The sequence below is a fragment of the Coregonus clupeaformis genome, chromosome 9 (assembly GCF_020615455.1).
Source record: "Coregonus clupeaformis isolate EN_2021a chromosome 9, ASM2061545v1, whole genome shotgun sequence".
In the NCBI taxonomy this organism is placed as follows: Eukaryota; Metazoa; Chordata; class Actinopteri; order Salmoniformes; family Salmonidae; genus Coregonus; species Coregonus clupeaformis.
Window position 1 is genome coordinate 23,129,761 of NC_059200.1, and position 19,863 is coordinate 23,149,623.

Sequence of the window (19,863 nt, forward strand, 5' to 3'; positions counted from 1 at the left end):
ATCTCTATGCTACGAGAGAGCTGGGAACAATTTGAGGACAAGAGGAAAGCTATTGGAGTAAATTACTTAATTGACAACCAGTTCTTATGCATAGCATTTTTTTCTTTTTGTTCTTTAATTTGTGAGTTATCTATTCCCATGCAGGGGTTTACCTAAGAAAATATGCCCACATTTATAATATAATATAATATTCCCTCAGTTATTTTAAAGTATGTTGATAAAAGAGTAAGCCTTCAGTGTAGGATTATTTGAATGATGAGTGAACAGAAAGTTGTTTTATGCAGATATGACAAGATATGCCAAATAATCAAAAATTTTATGAACATGATTAGGCTACATCAATCAACAACTCAGTTAATTATTCTCCTTTCCAACATTTTGCTTAGACCTATCATGACCAACTTTGATATGTCCTAGGAATTTTTATCAACCATTCCAGAGGTTTAAACAAATGCCTTGAGTGATGTTTGTTCTTTTGACAGGGTCAAAATTATCCCCGTCTCGCTAAAGATATTATGACTATCTGGCAAAAGACAGCAAAAATTAATCTTAGCTATGCACGCAATGCTAACTATTCAAACACACACACCAGTGGAAAAACACAAATTAATGTCACATTTTCTTTAAACAAACGCTTTTGAGTTGGTCATCCTTGGGGAAGTAAGCCACACCCACAAACGCGACAGGTCTGCGTCCTCCAGTTGGTTGCCATGATTACGTGTCTTTACATGCCTTTAAACTGTTGCATGATGGATAGGAGGTGCTCGCTGCGTTTCTGGATGTTTCCCTGCTCCTCTTTCAGTCTCCCCTGCTCGTGCACAACCTCCTCCTTGGAAGAGAGAGGGAAAATTCATGAAAAATACATAAAGATCCTGTTAAATTACTAGAGAGGTATGTCATAAAGCCATGGCCGGCCCTCTTATTAGGCAGGATTAGGCAACGGCCTATGGCGGAAGATTGACTAGGACTACATTTTTTGAGCTAAACTGTCCAAGACGCACATCCAACAACAACACATAGAACCTCAAATAATTCTGCCCAGAAATAATTAAAAAATTTCTCAACCTGTGGCATATGGGCTATTTACAGTGGCTTCCGAAAGTATTCACCCCCCTTTGCATTTTTCCTATATTGTTGCCTTACATTTTTTGAGGTTTGAATCATTTGATTTACCCCCTTCCCCCCCCCCTTGTAGAGCCACCTTTTGCAGCAATTACAGCTGCAAGTCTCTTGGGGTATGTCTCTATAAGTTTGGCACATCTAGCCACTGGGATTTTTGCCTATTCTTCAAGGCAAAATTGCTCCAGCTCCTTCAACTTGGATGGGTTCCACTGGTGTACAGCAATCTTTAAGTCATACAACAGACTCTCAATTGGATTGAGGTCTGGGCTTTGACTAGACCATTCCAAGACATTGAAATGTTTCCCCTTAAACCACTCAAGTGTTGCTTTAGGGTCATTGTCCTGCTGGAAGGTGAACCTCCGTCCCAGTCTCAAATCTCTGGAAGACTGAAACAGGTTTCCCTCAAGAATTTCCCTGTATTTAGCACCATCCATCATTCCTTCAATTCTGACCAGTTTCCCAGTTCCTTCCGATGAAAAACATCCCCACAGCATGATGCTGCCACCACCATGCTTCACTGAGGGGATGGTGTTCTCAAAGTGATGAGAGGTGTTGGGTTTGCGCCAGACATAGCATTTTCCTTGATGGCCAAATAGCTCAATTTGAGTCTCATCTGACCAGAGTACCTTCTTCCATATGTTTGGGGAGTCTCCCACATTCCTTTTGGTGAACACCAAAGTGTTTGCTTATTCTTTTCTTTAAGCAATGGCTTTTTTATTGCCACTCTTCCGTAAAGCCCAGCTCTGTGGAGTGTACGGCTTAAAGTGGTCCTATGGACAGATACTCCAATCTCCGCTGTGGAGCTTTGCAGCTCCTTCAGGGTTATCTTTGGTCTCTTTGTTGCCTCTGTGATTAATGCCATCCTTGCCTGGTCTGTGAGTTTTGGTGGGCGGCCCTCTCCTGGCAGGTTTGTTGTGGTGCCATATTCTTTCAATTTTTTAATAATGGATTTAATGGTGCTCCGTGGGATGTTCAACGTTTCTGATATTTTTTTATAACCCAACCCTGATCTGTACTTCTCCACAACTTTGTCCCTGACCTGTTTGGAGAGCTCCTTGGTCTTCATGGTGCCGCTTGTTTGGTGGTGCCCCTTGCTTAGTGGTGTTGCAGACTCTGGGGCCTTTCAGAACAGGTGTATATATACTGAGATCATGTGACAGATCATGTGACACTTAGATTGCACACAGGCAGACTTTATTTAACAAATTATGTGACTTCTGAAGGTAATTGGTTGCACCAGATCTTATTTAGGGGCTTCATAGCAAAGGGGGTGAATACATATGCAAGCACCCCTTTTCCGTTATTAATTTTTTAGAATTTTTTTTAACAAGTTATTTTCATTTCACTTCACCAATTTGGACTATTTTGTGTATGTCCATTACATGAAATCCAAATAAAAATCAATTTAAATTACAGGTTATAATGCAACAAAATAGGAAAAACGCCAAGGGGGATGAATACTTTTGCAAGGCACTGTAGGTGAGCGCTGATGCCGCCCTGTGATAAGCAGTGGCCGATTTGTCAAAGGCAGGGGCAGCAAAAATATTTTGCTTGTCCATTCCCAGCACACAGCGATGCACCAACGTTCCATCAAACAAATAATCTAACATAAATCATGTAGCAGATATAGGACATGGTAGAAATAGTATGTGGCATTTTCTGTAGCCTACAGGGTGGATATTGAATGTGTGACAATGTAATGAGATGGACACTTTCTATATCATGATGCAGGTTTCTCCGATCAAATAGCCTAACCTAAATGGCGTTCAATCAAATAAAAAATGCGCTGTCGTGTTAATTAACAATATATCCTAAAAACGGGACAGGTCAAAGTTAAATGGACAATATGGAATGGACAATCACAACTGTTGTCCAGGAGTTTCACCCCATTGTCATGATCAGTGGTTTCAAGTTTGTATCCATACATTTTTTACAAGCTTGACCATGGCTAAAAATAAAATACTTCTGCATTTCCCGCTGTGTAAACACATTGCAAATAGGCTCACGATAGATCCTGATAAAGTTGGGTAGCTGATATTCAGAGCTTAAATAGCCAAATTGATTAGTCACAGGAATCATAAAGCCAATGCAACAGCCTGTTTTACATTTTAGTCATTTAGCAGACGCTCTTATCTAGAGTGACTTACAGTTAGTGAGTGCATACATTTTCAGACTGCCCTTTCAACTTTCATCAAGAACCAAAAATGAGCCTGATTTCAACATCCGGAAAATACATATTTTCTACTTCTGGAAAATACGTATTTTCAACATCTGGAAAATAAGTATTTTCAACTTTCATTCAGAACCGAAAATGAACCTGATTTAACATCCGGAAAATACTTATTTTTCAACGTCCGGAAAATACGCGTTTTCAACATCCTGGAAAATATGTATTTTAAACATATGGAAAATACCTTTTCACCTTTCATTCAGAACCTAAATTGACCCTAACTTCAACGTCTGAAAATACGTATTTTAGACGTCTTATCAACGTCATTTTGCTTATTGGGACTATTCTAGTTTTGGTATGGCATAGGTGATGCATTTCCTGCTTTTTATTATGCAGGAAAATACAACTATGGCATGTGATGTATCAGCAATTGTGTAATGGAATTATAGTCAACCTAAAATATTGTAATATAACTATACATACAGTTTATTCGGGATTTATACACATTTTCTGTATAAATAGACTCAAAAATATATGTAAACAGGCCATAAATGTTTCAGCTTTTGTTTTCTTGAAAAGCTGTGAGTGCTATTATATTTTTACATTTACATTTTAGTCATTTAGCAGACGCTCTTATCCAGAGCGACTTACAGTTAGTGAGTGCATACATTATTTTTCTTTTCATACCGGCCCCCCGTGGGAATCGAACCCACAACCCTGGCGTTGCAAACGCCATGCTCTACCAACTGAGCTACAATATCAGTACTGGTTGCATTTACAACTTGTTTAAGTCCTATTATCAACTGAAATGAGCTAGTGTGTGGCTGTTAATTTGACAAATTAATGGAATCATACCTCTAAAACTGACTGGCTAGCTAGCTAACACACATACAGTGCCGTCAGAAAGTATTCACACTCATTTATTTTTTCCACATTTTGTTGTGTTGCAAGGTGGGATTCAAATGGATTTAATTGTCATTTTTTGTCAACCAACTACACAAAAAACTATATAATGTCAAAGTGGAAGAAAAATTCTAACATAAAAAAAAAAAATCTGAAAAAGAAAACACTAATATATCTTGATTACATAAGTATTCAACCCACTGAGTCAATACATGTTATAATCACCTTTGGCAGCAATTACAGCTGGGAGTCTTTCTGGGTAAGTCTAGACAGCCATTTTCAAGTCTTGCTATAGATTTTCAAGCTGATTTAAGTCAAAACTGTAACTAGGCCACTCTGGAACATTCAATTTCGTCTTGGTAAGCAACTCCAGTGTATATTTGGCCTTGTATTTTAGGTTATTGTCCTGCTGAAAGGTGAATTTGTCTCCCAGTGTCTGTTGGAAAGCAGATTGAACCAGGTTTTCCTCTAGGATTTTGCCTGTGCTTAGCTCTATTCCATTTCTATTTATCCCATTATAAACTCCCAAGTCCTTGCCGATGACAAGCATACCCATAACATGATGCAGCCACCACCATGCTTGAAAATATAAAGAGTGGTACTCAGTGATGTGTTGTATTGGATTTGCCCCAAACATAACGCTTTGTAGTAGTCAGGACATAAAGTTAATTTCTTTGCCAAATATTTTGCAATTTTACTTTAGTGCCTTATTGCAAACAGGATGCATGTTTTGTAATCTTTTTTATTCTGTACAGGCTTCCTTCTTTTCACTCTGTCATTTAGGTTAATATTGTGGAGTAACTACAATGTTTTTGATACATTCTCAGTTTTCTCCTTTCACAGCCATTAAACTCTGTAACTGTTTTAAAGTCACCATTGGCCTAATGGTGAAATCCCTCTACGGCAACTGAGTTAGAAAGGAAGCCTGTATCTTTGTAGTGACTGAGTGTATTGATACACCAGCCAAAGTGTAATTAATAACTTCAGCATGCTATTCAATGTCTTTTTTTTTTTTTTTTTTACTAATCTACAAATAGTTGCCCTTCTTTGCGAGGCATTGGAAAACCTCCCTGGTCTTTGTGGTTGAATCTGGGTTTGAAATTCAATGGTCGACTAAAGGAACCTTACAGATAATTACAGTGGGGAGAACAAGTATTTGATACACTGCCGATTTTGCAGGTTTTCCTACTTACAAAGCATGTAGAGGTCTGTAATTTTTATCATAGGTACACAACTGTGAGAGACGGAATCTAAAACAAAATCCAGAAAATCACATTGTATGATTTTTAAGTAATTCATTTGCATTTTATTGCATGACATAAGTATTTGATCACCTACCAACCAGTAAGAATTCTGGCTCTCACAGACCTGTTAGTTTTTCTTTAAGAAGCCCTCCTGTGCTCCACTCATTACCTGTATTAACTGGACCTGTTTGAACTCGTTACCTGTATAAAAGACACCTGTCCACACACTCAATCAAACAGACTCCAACCTCTCCACAATGGCCAAGACCAGAGAGCTGTGTAAGGACATCAGGGATAAAATTGTAGACCTGCACAAGGCTGGGATGGGCTACATGACAATAGGCAAGCAGCTTGGTGAGAAGGCAACAACTGTTGGCGCAATTATTAGAAAATGGAAGAAGTTCAAGATGACGGTCAATCACCCTCGGTCTGGGGCTCCATGCAAGATCTCACCTCGTGGGTCATCAATGATCATGAGGAAGGTGAGGGATCAGCCCAGAACTACACGGCAGGACCTGGTCAATGACCTGAAGAGAGCTGGGACCACAGTCTCAAATAAAACCATTAGTAACACACTACGCCGTCATGGATTAAAATCCTGCAGCGCACGCAAGGTCCCCCTGCTCAAGCCAGCGCATGTCCAGGCCCATCTGAAGTTTGCCAATAACCATCTGGATGATCCAGAGGAGGAATGGGAGAAGGTCATGTGGTCTGATGAGACAAAAATAGAGCTTTATGGTCTAAACTCCACTCGCCGTGTTTGGAGGAAGAAGAAGGATGAGTACAACCCCAAGAACACCATCCCAACCGTGAAGCATGGAGGTGGAAACATCATTCTTTGGGGATGCTTTTCTGCAAAGGGGACAGGACGACTGCACCGTATTGAGGGGAGGATGGATGGGGCCATGTATCGCGAGATCTTGGCCAACAACCTCCTAACCTCATTAAGAGCATTGAAGATGGGTCGTGGCTGGGTCTTCCAGCAAGACAACGACCCAAAACACACAGCCAGGGCAACTAAGGAGTGGCTCCGTAAGAAGCATCTCAAGGTCCTGGAGTGGCCTAGCCAGTCTCCAGACCTGCACCCAATAGACAATCTTTGGAGGGAGCTGAAAGTCCGTATTGCCCAGCGACAGCCCCGAAACCTGAAGGATCTGGAGAAGGTCTGTATGGAGGAGTGGGCCAAAATCCTTGCTGCAGTGTGTGCAAACCTGGTCAAGACCTACAGGAAACTTATGATCTCTGTAATTGCAAACAAAGGTTTCTGTACCAAATATTAAGTTATGCTTTTCTGATGTATCAAATACTTATGTCATGCAATAAAATGCAAATTAATTACTTAAAAATCATACAATGTGATTTTCTGGATTTTTGTTTTAGATTCCGTCTCTCACAGTTGTGTACCTATGATAAAAATTACAGACCTCTACATGCTTTGTAAGTAGGAAAACCTGCAAAATCGGCAGTGTATCAAATACTTGTTCTCCCCACTGTATATGTATGGGGTACAGAGATGAGGTAGTCATTCACAAATCATGTTAAACACTAATATACAGAGTGAGTCCATGCCACTTATTATACAACTTTTTACTCCTGAACTTATTTAGGCTTGCCATAACAAAGGGGTTGAATACTTATTGACTCAAGACATTTCAGCTTTTAATTTGTAATTAATTTGTTTAAAAAAATAATCTAAACATCATTCTACTTTGACATTATGGGGTATTGTGAGTAGGCCAGTGACACAACATCTCAATTTAATCCATTTTAAATTCAGGCTGTAACACAACAAAATGTGGAAAAAGTCAAGGGATGTGAATACTTTCTGAAGGCACTGGCAAACCATGGTTGACCAACTCCCTGACCAACATGGCTGACCCTTGGACCATCATAAGAAGGTTCATTTCCATTCTAGTATTCTAATTCCTAATTCTATGGAAAAATATGCCCTATACCTGGCTTTCAGCAGGACATTGAGCGTACACTTCAGCAAAAGCACATTGGCGTATTCATAGGTGGACGGCTACCTTTTCTGAACAGATTAGGGGTTTTCTGGTAGCCTAGTACTGAAAGGTATGACTGTAACCCATAATGTCATGTGATCATCCACTAGAAATAAAACTGAATTGAGTACAACTTCACATGTAATCTCCTACACTTGAGGAATACACTTTTAACTCTACACCTGGAACTGCATGCATGTTTATGTTTGTGCTACTGTTTGTGTGTGTGGTTAGTTACTCTGAGTTTACACAGCCCCTTCCTTTCCTTGTCATTCTCCTCTGCCCGTGCACGTAGCCAGGTCTCATTCTGGGCTCTGTGTCGCTCAAGCATTTGTCGTAGTTCCTGTAATACCAAAAACCACAAACAAAGCTTCCGTCATTCTTCCTGGAAAACCATTATTTCATAGAATTTAAATTATTCACCCACACAAAAAGGGGAACTATTGGAAAGCTACATATTTAGTGAGTGAGTGAGTGATAATCTTGAACTATGAATGAGCCTTTACCTCCTCCTGTTGCTGATGGTGGGCTTCGTGAGCTTCTCTCTTGTACTGAAGAGCAGCTGCAGACTGAGCAAGCTCTGACCTTTCTCTACGGTAATGAATCAATGATTGAATGGATGAATGAATGAATGAATGAATGAATGCATGAATGAATCGGTTTGTCAGTCACTCAGTCAATTAATTAAGAGTTTATTGGTAAGGAAAATGTTTGACACCACCACTGAAAAGGTGATCTGTTTGTCAAACTTTGGACCTAGATTGAAAACATAATACCTGTCAAGCTTCTGGAATTCTCCATCAAGCATGGAGAAAGCTTTATGGATCATATCCATCGCCTCATCTCGGACGGCACTGAAGTCTCTTTGGGCTGTAACCTAATGATGTAACATCAGCACAATAAACATACAGGCTACAAGTTGTTATAAAAACAGTATGTGAGCAAGTTGCTACTACCTGCATATAATAACATGTCTTACAAGGTGGGGTTTTCTTAAGGAAAGTTTGGCTCCTCTCTCTCTCTCTCTCTTGCTCTCTCTCTCTCCTGATCCCTAGGACCATGCCTCAGGACTACCTGGCCTGACGACTCCTGGCTGTCCCTGTCCCCACTCCACCCGGTCATGCTGCCGATCCAGTTCTGCTGTTCTGCCTGAGGCTATGGAACCCTGACCTGTTTCACCGGACCTGCTGTTTCGACCCTTTTTCTCTCTTGTTCTTACCCGGACCTGCTGTTTCGACCCTTTCTCTCTCTTGTTCTTACCCGGACCTGCTGTTTCGACCCTTTCTCTCTCTTGTTCTTACCCGGACCTGCTGTTTCGACCTCTGAATGCTCGGCTATGAAAAGCCAAATGACATTTACTCCTGAGGTGTTGAACTGCTGCAACCTCTATAACCACTGTGGTTATTATTTGACTCAGCTGGTCATCTATAAAAGGTTGAACGTCTTGAAGAACGATCAGGCCTTAATGGCCATGTACTCTTATAATCTCCACCTGGCACAGCCAGAAGCGGACTGGCCACCCCTCGGAGCCTGGTTCCTCTCTAGGTTTCTTCCTAGGTTCCTGCCTTTCAAGGGAGTTGTTCCTAGCCACCATGCTTCTACATCTGCATTGCTTGCTCTTTAGGGTTTTAGGCTGGGTTTCTGTATAGAACTGTGTGAAAACTGCTGATGTAAAAAGGGATTTAAAAATACATTTGATTGATTGATTGACTGCCTTAAGTATTTTACTAAGTTACTACATCATACAGTAACAATGCCTCTATGCAGTTTGATGAAAAGTTCACTGCTTTACATGTGACCCACCTGTGCAGAGGCAGCTGCATCCGTCCTCACAGAAAACAGCGATGGAGACTCACTCAACTCATACTTGACATTGGGGACCTTTGTCGGCGCGAAGCTGATCAATTGAGAGCGAAACAGCTTTGTGAAACCTGAAACCTAATTTGAATAACTGTAACTGTGTAGGTGTAGGATCTTAACTTGATCACCCTGTTGCAGGATAACTTTCCTGAAATGCAGGAAATGTAAAACTTGTAGTGTATTTTAGGTTTAAAAAGGCTTCTAAAGATGTAATTTCCACTAAAATTTCAGACTTGATTTCCCCTTACGAAAAATGTATCAACCGCTACAAAAATGTCAATTAATTAAAATCCACACAATAATTCACATTTCCTGTTTTGCAGCAGGATAATTTTTCTGCTGTAGGAGACTGGTTCAGATTCTACATCTGTAGGTGAACGTAAATAACACAGCCAAACCAGAAAAAAAAAGTCTGCAAAAGAGAGCAAAATGTTAATTGTAGTGTGAATAGGATAGCTGACATACCAAAATACTCACCCATGGCTGACTCCCTGAAGCCCAAACTCAGATAGAATCTCCTTCATCACTATTAGAAGAACAGAACGGAACTGCAGCACCGGCTTATCAAATTACATCAAACTCCCAGAGACACATGAATAAAGGTTGAAGAAAGATGTAAAAGTGTAATGGAATGGCAAAAAAACTACCCAAGTATTGGAAATCTTTGAAATTGATATAGGCTGTGTTACCTGGCTGTCTTTCGGATGGGTTAATCAATTTCATCACCTTCAGGTCATTGAATTCTTGTTCTTCATTTTTGCCACCGAATACATACATCTGCATAATACGAACATTTTACATTTACATTTTTAAATGTTTTGTCATTTAGCAGATGCTCTTATCCAGAACATCAGATCATTAAGAGAGAACAATAGAGGAAGAGATAGACAGATGACACACACGTGTGTGCACATGCATCCAAGCATACACACACACAAACATACACAAACACACACAAACACACACAAAACACACACACACACACACACACACACACACACACACACACACACACATGGCTGTGAAGGATGAAGGCTGTGTGGTCATGACGTCGGGCCGGAGGAATCCCCACATAGAGAGGCACCTTCCATTTCATTTTAGCTGGAGTGGGGGAGATGGAGGGAGAGAAGGAGAGAGGGATGGAGAAAGAGAGAGAGAGAGACCAGGGAGGGAGAGAAGTAGAGGGAGGGAGAAGAGACAGGGAAGGGGGGACATGTCAGTACGTGTCAGCTACTAGGCCTTTATCTGTACCCCTCTGATCTTTATTCAAACCGCTGAAAACAAATAATAATTGCTTGAAGGAAAGTGGGATGGATTTTTTTGCATGGACTTTTTCCACACGAGGGCAGCAAACATGCAGTATGCTAATGCCCATGATAATATAGTGGAAACCATGATGATGCTGTTTGACTTACCAATGCTTAATTTATGAATTTCATTTGTTGATGTGACTGTTCCATCCTGACTGGTGCATTTGCCACCAAACAAGTAAATATCCTGAATTGAATGATATTCAAATAATAAGAACATGAGTACATGAATAACACCAAAGTAGACATTCATAGTCCGTTAAGGATTTAATGATTCAAGCATTCTGTTGCCTGGCAATATCATTATCATTGGGTATTTTTGGTAGGTGGTGAGGGGGCATTTAGTGTGATGTTTATACCTTGTCATGATGTGCTGTGAGGGTCTGACCTGCACAGGCCAGGGGCGACTCCCCCTTCACACCATACCTCTGCCACACCAGGGATTCTGAGAATGAGAGGTCACTTTAGTTCACTTCTGCCCCATTCCACTGTGACATCAATAATGCACTATCGATGTCACAATGAGTTTAGAATAACAACATTACATCATAGTGGTTTGCTGCTGCTGATTTATTAATAATGTCAGAATAGGCTGTCTGAGGATGAGGTCAGACAAGTTGAGCCCCATTCTGATGATTGCACTGTGACATCAATAATGCACTACTTATGTCACAATAAATGTAGAATTACATTACATCATACTGGTTTGCTGGTAATGATGTCATTAATGAAGTCGCACTACACTCTTAGAAAAAAAGGTGCTATCTAGAACCAAAAATGGTTATTCAGCTGTCCCCAAAGGAGAACCCTTTGAAGAACCCCTATTGGTTCCAGGTAGAACCCTTTTGGGTTCCATGTAGAATCCTTTCCACAGAGGGTTCTACATGGAAACCAAAAGAGTTCTACCTGGAACCAAAAAGGTTCTACCTGGAACCAAAAAGGGTTATTCTATGGGGACAGCCACAGAACCCTTTTGGAACCCTATGTAGGCTGTTTGAGGATGAGGTCATTTAAGTTCGTATATGGGGCTTTGGTGACAAAACGGATGGCACTGTGATAGACTACATCCAATTTGCTGAGTACAGTGTTGGAAGCTATTTTGTAAATGACATCGCCGAAGTCAAGGATCGGTAGGATAGTCAGTTTTACAAGGGCATGTTTAGCAGCATGAGTGAAGGAGGTTTTGTTGCGAAATTGGAAGCCAATTTTAGATTTAACTTTGGATTGGAGATGCTTAATGTGAGTCTGGAAGGAGAGTTTACTGTCTAACCAGACTCCTAGGTATTTGTAGTTGTCCACATACTCTAGGTCAGACCCGTCGAGAGTAGTGATTCTAGTCGGGTGGGCGGGTGCCAGCAGCGTTCGATTGAAGAGCATGCATTTCGTTTTACTAGTGTTTAAGAGCAGTTGGAGGCTAAGAAAATAGGTCAATGGAACGCAGACCATGGGGGAAATCTGATTGATGTATTGTAACAGGCCCACAATGTGGTTACTAAAGTCCGATTTGGATATATTTGTCTGTTTTCACTGCATAACATTTAGAAGAAGTCCCTTTTCAGGTTTAGAAGAAGTGACTGCCAAATGCTAACTCCAGTTCGTACAAGCTGGTAGCATAGCTAGCATTCAGAAATTGGCAGTGGTAGTCAGTCGTTTTTATCTGTAATGAAGTTGATTGGTGACGATGACATGTACATGCATTGGGGTTGACATCCATACAAGCATTATACTCTGATTTTTCCCTCATAGTGTGAAATAAACACATAAACAATAGCCTAAATGTAGGATAATTTTGCTGAGGAGAATCGGGATCTTTCCCCCACACTATCTTGCCCCCACTCTTTTTCTTGGCATTCCCATAGTTCTGGTCGAATTCCATTGACCTCTTTACCACATCTATTCTGACAATTCCAATGTTACATCAATAATGTATAAAAAAAATGTCACAGTGAGTTTAGAATAACAGCATTACATCATAGTGGTTTGCTGCTGGTGATGTCATTTATGAAGTCTGTAGGTGCACTAGCATTTCTTTACCCGTGTTGAGAACATGGATGTCTCTGTAGTAGCAGCCATCCTCAGCACATCCCCCAAACATGAACACCTGCTCACTGACTACAGCAAACGTCTGGTTGTATCTACAAAGACAAAACATCACAGACACAGGCAAATACTGTAGCAGGCTGCATCTGCAGAAACAGAGCATGACAACAAGCAATGTATTAGGCTACAATGTTCTTTCTGTCAAAAAAAAAAAAGTGTTCGTAAAGACATATAAAATAAAACTGGACTGAATTGAACTAAGTTCAGAACTGAAATGAAGCCAAACTTGTTTCAAGGCAAGGGCTGTGTGAATTTGGATTAGGATGAGGATGAGAGTGCCCATACTAGACTGTTGGGCGTCCTTGGAACTGTCATGACTGAACCGTGCCAAGTACTGGGGGGCTTCAATGGAAGACAGATGGCATTCAGATATAGTTTCACATGAGGTCGTCCGTTACTCTATTGGTTGCCGTTGTCAACATACTGTGCCATGGCAACCTACGCACACTCTGTGATGGAATGCAGCACAGCTAACAAACAAGTCTTCTGGCGTACAATATTAGCTAAACCCAGCAAATGTAAAGATGCATCCTTTCAACAGGAGAATCTTTAGCTCATTGCTGTAATTTGAGACCACTAGTAAGGCTTCTTATGTTTACGACGGAGTAAATTACCTTGCAGATGGCAGAGTGCCAGTGGTCTTGACTGGGGTCCAGTTCAGAGACGCTGAAATACAAGCAGACACACTCTGAACCAAACAGACTGAAGAGATACATTCCTCTACATGCATAATTATTCCCCCTCACCAAAGTTAACCTCCACGGAAGCATTATTTATAATTTACTTCCTAATCAGTGAGTTCGACCTGACAGCAACAGGGTCACTGATTTTATGTGTCTTTTACGTAACTTTGGATGAAAGTGTTTGCTATGCTTGTCAGTGACCATGGCTACACACTGGCCCATACAGACCTGTGTTGAACATCATGAGGTCATCAGTGGGGACCCCGTCTTGGTGCCCACCATAGACATAAATGTTGTCTCCCACAGCGAAGGAACTGTGTCTGATGGTTCTGAGAGACACACCCCCTTTGGCGAGCCGCTCCCACGTCAACGACACTGTAGCCAATGAGATCAGAGGGCATGTTTGACTCTGTGTTAAACTGTGTAGTTTTAGTCATGATAACCTGTAATGAAGATCACAATCTCACCCTAAAGATCCTAAGCACGGGTTGTGGAAATAATAATACACTGCTTCCCTATAATAACCCAGGGACTCCCTGCCCTGTAATCTTACCTATGTCAAAGCAGTAGACGCCAGGAAGACATTCTCCAGCCTGCGGACTGGCCACTCCTCCAAACAGGTAGAGCTTGCCTTTAACCACACTGTGGAGGCAGGGAGAATATATCTACAGTATATATGTACATCTCAACAGATGTCTCAATGAATGTCTCCATGATTGATTTGAAGACAAATAGCATACAGTATTAGTATGGTCTGAGATTCAAATGGTAATTGAGATATCCTAATTGTTCAGATGCTGTATACAGTATATCAATTACCAAAGTGTGTGTCCTTCTCTTGCTGGGGGTGCAACCCCATTCTGTGGCATCACCTCCCATGTGATGTGAGTGGCTGAAACTAGAAACACAATACAAGTTTGTAGAGTGAAGTGAGTAATCATATGTGAGTAATCATAATACAATGCATGTTTAAGAAGGCTTGAATTATGATTAAGCCAGACTGTCAATAGGGGTATTTAGTCATAGCCTACATGTGTTGGGTTGAGCTCATAGAGTAGAATTATACTGTACCTGTGAGCATGTAGAAGTCATTCAAATATACAGGCTGATCCTCCTACAGAACAAGGGGAAATACATTGTTAGGTTCATTACAGTGTTTTAGATAGTCTTACCAAATGGTAGCATAAGGTGGTGAGATTTACCTCATGGGATATGGTGGACACCCCTCCAAACAGGAAAGCTATATTCCCAGCCACAGCTAGCGCATGGCCATGCCTGGGAAGGTGGAGATATGTGGAAATGGAGAAATGAAACATGGAAACAACTTTGTTGTTTTTCCGTCTGCTTCTAGAGTGGCATGTTCAGCCAAGTTAAGAAAAGACTTGGGGCATACCTGAGGTGATGACGGGAGAAATGCTGAGCTGTCACTGAGAGAAGCACACACACAAGCATGCACACATGCACGCAAACACACACACACATACACACACACACACACACACACACAGTTACTTACCTGGGGCTTGGCGGTTCACCTTTTGTTTCCTTGGCAACCCAGTGTCCACTTGCTAATGCCATTCTGTCTACAGAAACAGACACAAATAGCTCTGAAGATGATCAATATCTTTTATTGACAAAACTGCCAACCTGAAGTAATCCTGGTGTTATGTAAAGTACCATAAGTATTATGGTGGAGAAGGAATCTGCCACAGGTAATCCTAGAATAGTATGCTGGTTAAGCAGCGTGTCCTCTTACAGGCACACTGTTGCCATGTAGGTAAACTGAACACTCTCGTTGCCTAGTGATGACCACAAACAGACCCCATGGAGCACAAGCTACCAGTAAAGAAATATGTTTTCACATGACTTACCCACCTGGTATACACCTTTGAGCATGCAATAGCAATTTACCATTACATTTTACATTTGAGTCATTTAGCAGACGCTCTTATCCAGAGCGACTTACAGTTAGTGAGGGCATACATTTTTCATAAACAAAAAGGATCTTGTGTAGGCGACACTTCATTCAATTACACCTGCAAGAAAAACAGGCAATGCATAATTTGCTACTATATGGAAGGTGATCCAAAACACATCCGAGCAGTAATAAAATCAATGGGTTAACCTTTTTTGACAGTGTATTTCTGAATAAAACACCTAGAATGCAATGCAGCATATGTTTCCTCATATAGCCTCCCAATTATATTATTTTGAATATTTGATCACAGCTCATGTTTCTCAGAGTAAACTGGGTTATGCTCTGCTCTTTCAATTCAATACAGTTAACCACAAATACATGTTTTATTTGGACCAGAGAATAAACCTCAATAGACACGTGGCTTCCGGGTACTGTACATCCCGCTAGCGTGGCTGCAGGAAGAAACGGTGCTTAGCCCTAAATCTGGTTTCAGACCAGCTTTCTCCACCTTTAGCCGACATCAAGCTGATGTGTAAAACGGTCCCATAAAACCACACACTGATCCACAGTCAGTCCCTTCAGCACCAACTCTAATCTTCCATCGCTGGAGTGCGCTGTCCTCCGTACAGAGGGAATAGAGAAGACGTGTTGATGACGTATGCAATATCCATTTTGTACATTATTCGCAGGTGTTGTCAATTCGGTTGACTACTGGGTTATAAACACGTAATTTGTTAACCGTTAGCCTTCCAAGGCTAAATAAGAAGGCATCCTGGAAGAAGCGGGTGAACCGAAGATCCCTACGCAGCATGGATTCTATGTAACTCCGGCAAAATGTAATGAGGAGATGGCTCCGGGAGAGAAAGATCAACAGGGTACCAACCGTATAGTGTTGGTCAAGAAAATCATCATGAAAGATGGGCCCACGGTATGTTAATTAATCGTCTTTATTTCGGTAGCCTATTGTAACAGGAAATGTAGCCTATAGTATATGTGTAATGTAACAATGTAACCGATTTCACATAAACGGCAAAAGATGGAGCATCAGCTGTGAGCGCGCCTGCGGTAGCGGCAGGCTATGACATAAGCGGACATTATGTACTCGAGATACCTTGTGAAAAATGAAACGGCTCTGTCAGCCTACAGTGCGACACATTCTTGCGCTAAAGCTATTGCCAATCCGTTTTGAAATGTGGATGAATGTGTTATTAGATGATCGATAATGATAAGAGATGGTTACGTTGGAAGCTCTATTGGAAGGACGGGTAATATATCGGGGTAGCGCCTTAAGGCCTATAGCTGCGGAGGAGCTTATCGAAGCCTGTATAGTATTGTTATGCTGCTGCCATTACATAACATCCCCCGGCTGCCTCCCAACGCTAGCTGTTTGCATGGTAATTCCATAATCATGGATTCATAGACAGAATGCATTATCATGATAATGTTTTGTTTTCAAATTCATATTTGTTTCTATTTTGTATAATAGAGTCCCCCACATTTGTATTCAGGCTGAATGGGTGTAGGCCTATTTTCGTTAAAAAAAATGTTTTAGCAGCAGCAACCTCTATCCTTTCATGAAATGTTGTTGTTGATGATGCTGGCTGTGCTCTAGCCAATAGCCAGCTGTCAGGACCATAGAAGCTGTTACCTTGGAAAGGAAGGATGACCTGGACCAAAAACAAAATCACAGATGGCCTAATTAAAAAAACGAAAACAATATATTTCATACTATACAGATGTAGGATCTTAATTTGATCACTCTTTTCAGAGAATTTCCTTGCACAGCAGGAAATGCAAACCTGTAGTGTATTCAAGGTTTAACAATACTTATATTATTAGTCTGAGCTATGCATCAAAGTGGATTGAGACATTCATTTTAGATCAGTGGTTTTATTTGTAACAAACAACACAACTAAATGCTTAGGCCTGATTCTATTTTTTCACAACATGGTAAGCAAGCAGCGATTGAATCTCCATTAGGCCTGGCTACTGTATATCTAATTCCACAGATTAGGCTCGGTGATTATGACGTGATTTCCACCTTGCATGACAGCGAGCTGAGATCACAACCACATCCCACTCTCCTCCATACATATTACATACACACAGACAAACTCAGTGCACTCACTGTGAGGAACAGGGATAGGAGTAGGACGCCCAACTCCCGTCTGTTATGTAACGGCCATGTCCCAATCTTCCGAAGCTGCAGGCTGCATCACTGTGCTGTGAAGTAGCTAGGGGCCTGTGCTCACCTATCTTTGCCTTCCTCAAATACCACTGACTGAATGTTTTTCAGAGGTCCCCACGTGGATGTCTTCAAATAGAAAAGAAAGTGACTGATTCACCTTGAAAGAGAAGTAGAGCAGTGGGATTTCTTTATCTTATTGATTTAGATTCACACTGATCATTTAATCTTGATAATTCCATTCGGAAAGATCTACAGTATCATTAGACTGTAGAGGCCCACCACAGATCAATAAAGGGTAGCCTTTCTGAAATGCTGTTAAAGTATTGGCCTTGGTTTCTCAAATGACTGCCTCGCCTGGTTCACCAACTACTTCTCTGATAGAGTACAATGTGTCAAATCGGAGGGCCTATTGTCTGGACCTATGGCAGTCTCTATGGGGGTGCCACAGGGTTCAATTCTTGGGCTGACTCTTTTCTCTGTGTATATCAATGACGTCGCTCTTGCTGCTGGTGACTCTCAGATCCTCCTCTACGCAGACGACACCATTTTGTATACATCTGGCCCTTCATTGGACACTGTGTTAACAAACCTCCAAACGAGCTTCAATGCCATACAACACTCCTTCAGTAGCCTCCAACTGCTCTTAAACACTAGTAAAACTAAATGCATGCTCTTCAATCGAACGCTGCTGGCACCCGCCCACCCGACTAGAATCACTACTCTCAACGGGTCTGACCTAGAGTATGTGGACAACTACAAATACCTAGGTGTCTGGTTAGACTGTAAACTCTCCTTCCAGACTCACATTAAGAATCTCCAATCCAAAGTTAAATCTAGAATCCCCGCCTTATCTTAGCTCATTGGTCACCATAGCAACACCCACCCGTAGTATGCGCTCCAGCAGGTATATCTCACTGGTCATGCCCAAAGCCAACACCTCCTTTGGCCGCCATTCCTTCCAGTTCTCTGCTGCCAATGACTGGAACAAATTGCAAAAATCTCTGAAGCTGGAGACACTTATCTCCCTCACTAACTTTAAGCATCAGTTGTCAGAGCACCTTACCGATCACTGCACCTATACACAGCCCATCTGAAATTAGCCCGCCCAACTACCTCATCCCTATATTGTTATTTATTTTGCTCATTTGTACCCCAGTATCTCTATTTGCACATCATCTCTTGCACATCTATCATTCCAGTGTTAATACTAATTGTAATTATTTTGCACTATAGCCTATTTATTGCCTTACCTCCATAACTTGCTACATTTGCACACACTGTATATATATATATTTCTGTTGTATTTTTGACTTTGTTTTGTTTTACCCCATATGTAACTCTGTGTTGTTGTTTTTATCGCACTGCTTTGCTTTATCTTGGTCAGGTCGCAGTTGTAAATGAGAACTTGTTCTCAACTGGCTTACCTGGTTAAATAAAGGTGAAATAAATAAATAAATAAAAATTCTCACACTGTGAGAAATTGAGTGGATGTGTTAATATTGGATCAAACACAGTCTAAAATGGCCACCTTTCTTTCCTGTGTGTTACAGCCGGGCCATGGCATTGGCAGACCCAGTGTCTCCCATGCTGTGGTGGTCATCTTCCTGGAGTTCTTTGCCTGGGGTCTCCTCACCACTCCCATGCTGACAGTGAGTTCCATCTCCAGCTGGCCTGTCTGTCTGTTTGTTTGTCTGTCTGTCTACAGATGAAGGATCTTAATTTGATCACCCTGTTGCAGGAGCATTTTCCTGCAGCAGGACATTTCAACTTGTAGTGTATTTGAGGTTTAAAATGGCTTTTGAAGTTTGTAAATTCCTCTTTGAAATTACAGACTTTACTTTCCCTTACGAAAAATGTGTCAACCCCTACAAAAATGACCATCTGTCTCTGTCTGTCTGTCTGTCTGTGTCTCTGTCTGTCTGTCTAATCTAATCTATATGCAACATGTAAAGTGTTGGTCCCATGTGTCATGAGCTGAAATAAAATATCCCAGACATTTTCCATATGCACAAAAAGCTTATTTCTCTCAAATGTTGTGCACAAATTTGTTTACATCCCTGTTAGTGAGCATTTCTCCTTTGCCAAGATAATCCATCCACCTGACAGGTGTGACATATCAAGAAACGGTTTAAACAGCATGATCATTACACAGGTGCACCTTGTGCTGGGGACAATAAAAGGCCACTCTAAAATGTGTGGTTTTGTCACACAACACAATACCATAGATTTTGCAAGTTTTGAGGGAGTGTGCAATTGGCATGCTGACTGCAGGAATGTCCAACAGAGCTGTTGACAGAGAATGTAATGTTCAATTCTTTACCATAAGCCGCTTCCAACGTCATTTTAGAGAATTTAGCAGTAC

The 19,863-nt window shown here is 41.2% G+C and overlaps 2 protein-coding genes across 2 annotated transcripts in view; one reads left to right on the forward strand and one right to left on the reverse strand.

Moving 5' to 3' along the window:
* Window positions 1-299: 299 nt before the first annotated feature.
* On the reverse strand, window positions 300-15,094 carry zmp:0000001301 (tip elongation aberrant protein 1). Its single transcript, XM_041885538.2, has 18 exons — window positions 14,912-15,094; window positions 14,598-14,670; window positions 14,467-14,509; window positions 14,215-14,293; window positions 13,949-14,037; window positions 13,624-13,770; window positions 13,327-13,378; window positions 12,647-12,747; window positions 10,972-11,057; window positions 10,718-10,799; window positions 10,318-10,403; window positions 9,992-10,079; window positions 9,780-9,828; window positions 9,246-9,339; window positions 8,219-8,319; window positions 7,949-8,033; window positions 7,681-7,785; window positions 300-829 (listed from the first exon to the last, which is right to left on the reverse strand). Exons 1-18 carry the CDS (start codon window positions 14,971-14,973, stop codon window positions 725-727), a joined length of 1,527 nt encoding a protein of 508 aa, XP_041741472.2. The 5' UTR covers window positions 14,974-15,094; the 3' UTR covers window positions 300-724.
* An 823-nt stretch (window positions 15,095-15,917) lies between these two features.
* The window catches only part of mfsd14ba (major facilitator superfamily domain containing 14Ba), a 20,011-nt gene continuing 16,065 nt past the window's right edge, over window positions 15,918-19,863 (forward strand). The window contains exons 1-2 of the mRNA XM_041885543.2: window positions 15,918-16,241; window positions 19,052-19,150. Of these exons, the coding sequence (XP_041741477.1) occupies window positions 16,161-16,241; window positions 19,052-19,150 (180 nt within the window). The 5' untranslated portion in view covers window positions 15,918-16,160. The remainder of the gene's footprint in view (window positions 16,242-19,051; window positions 19,151-19,863) is intronic.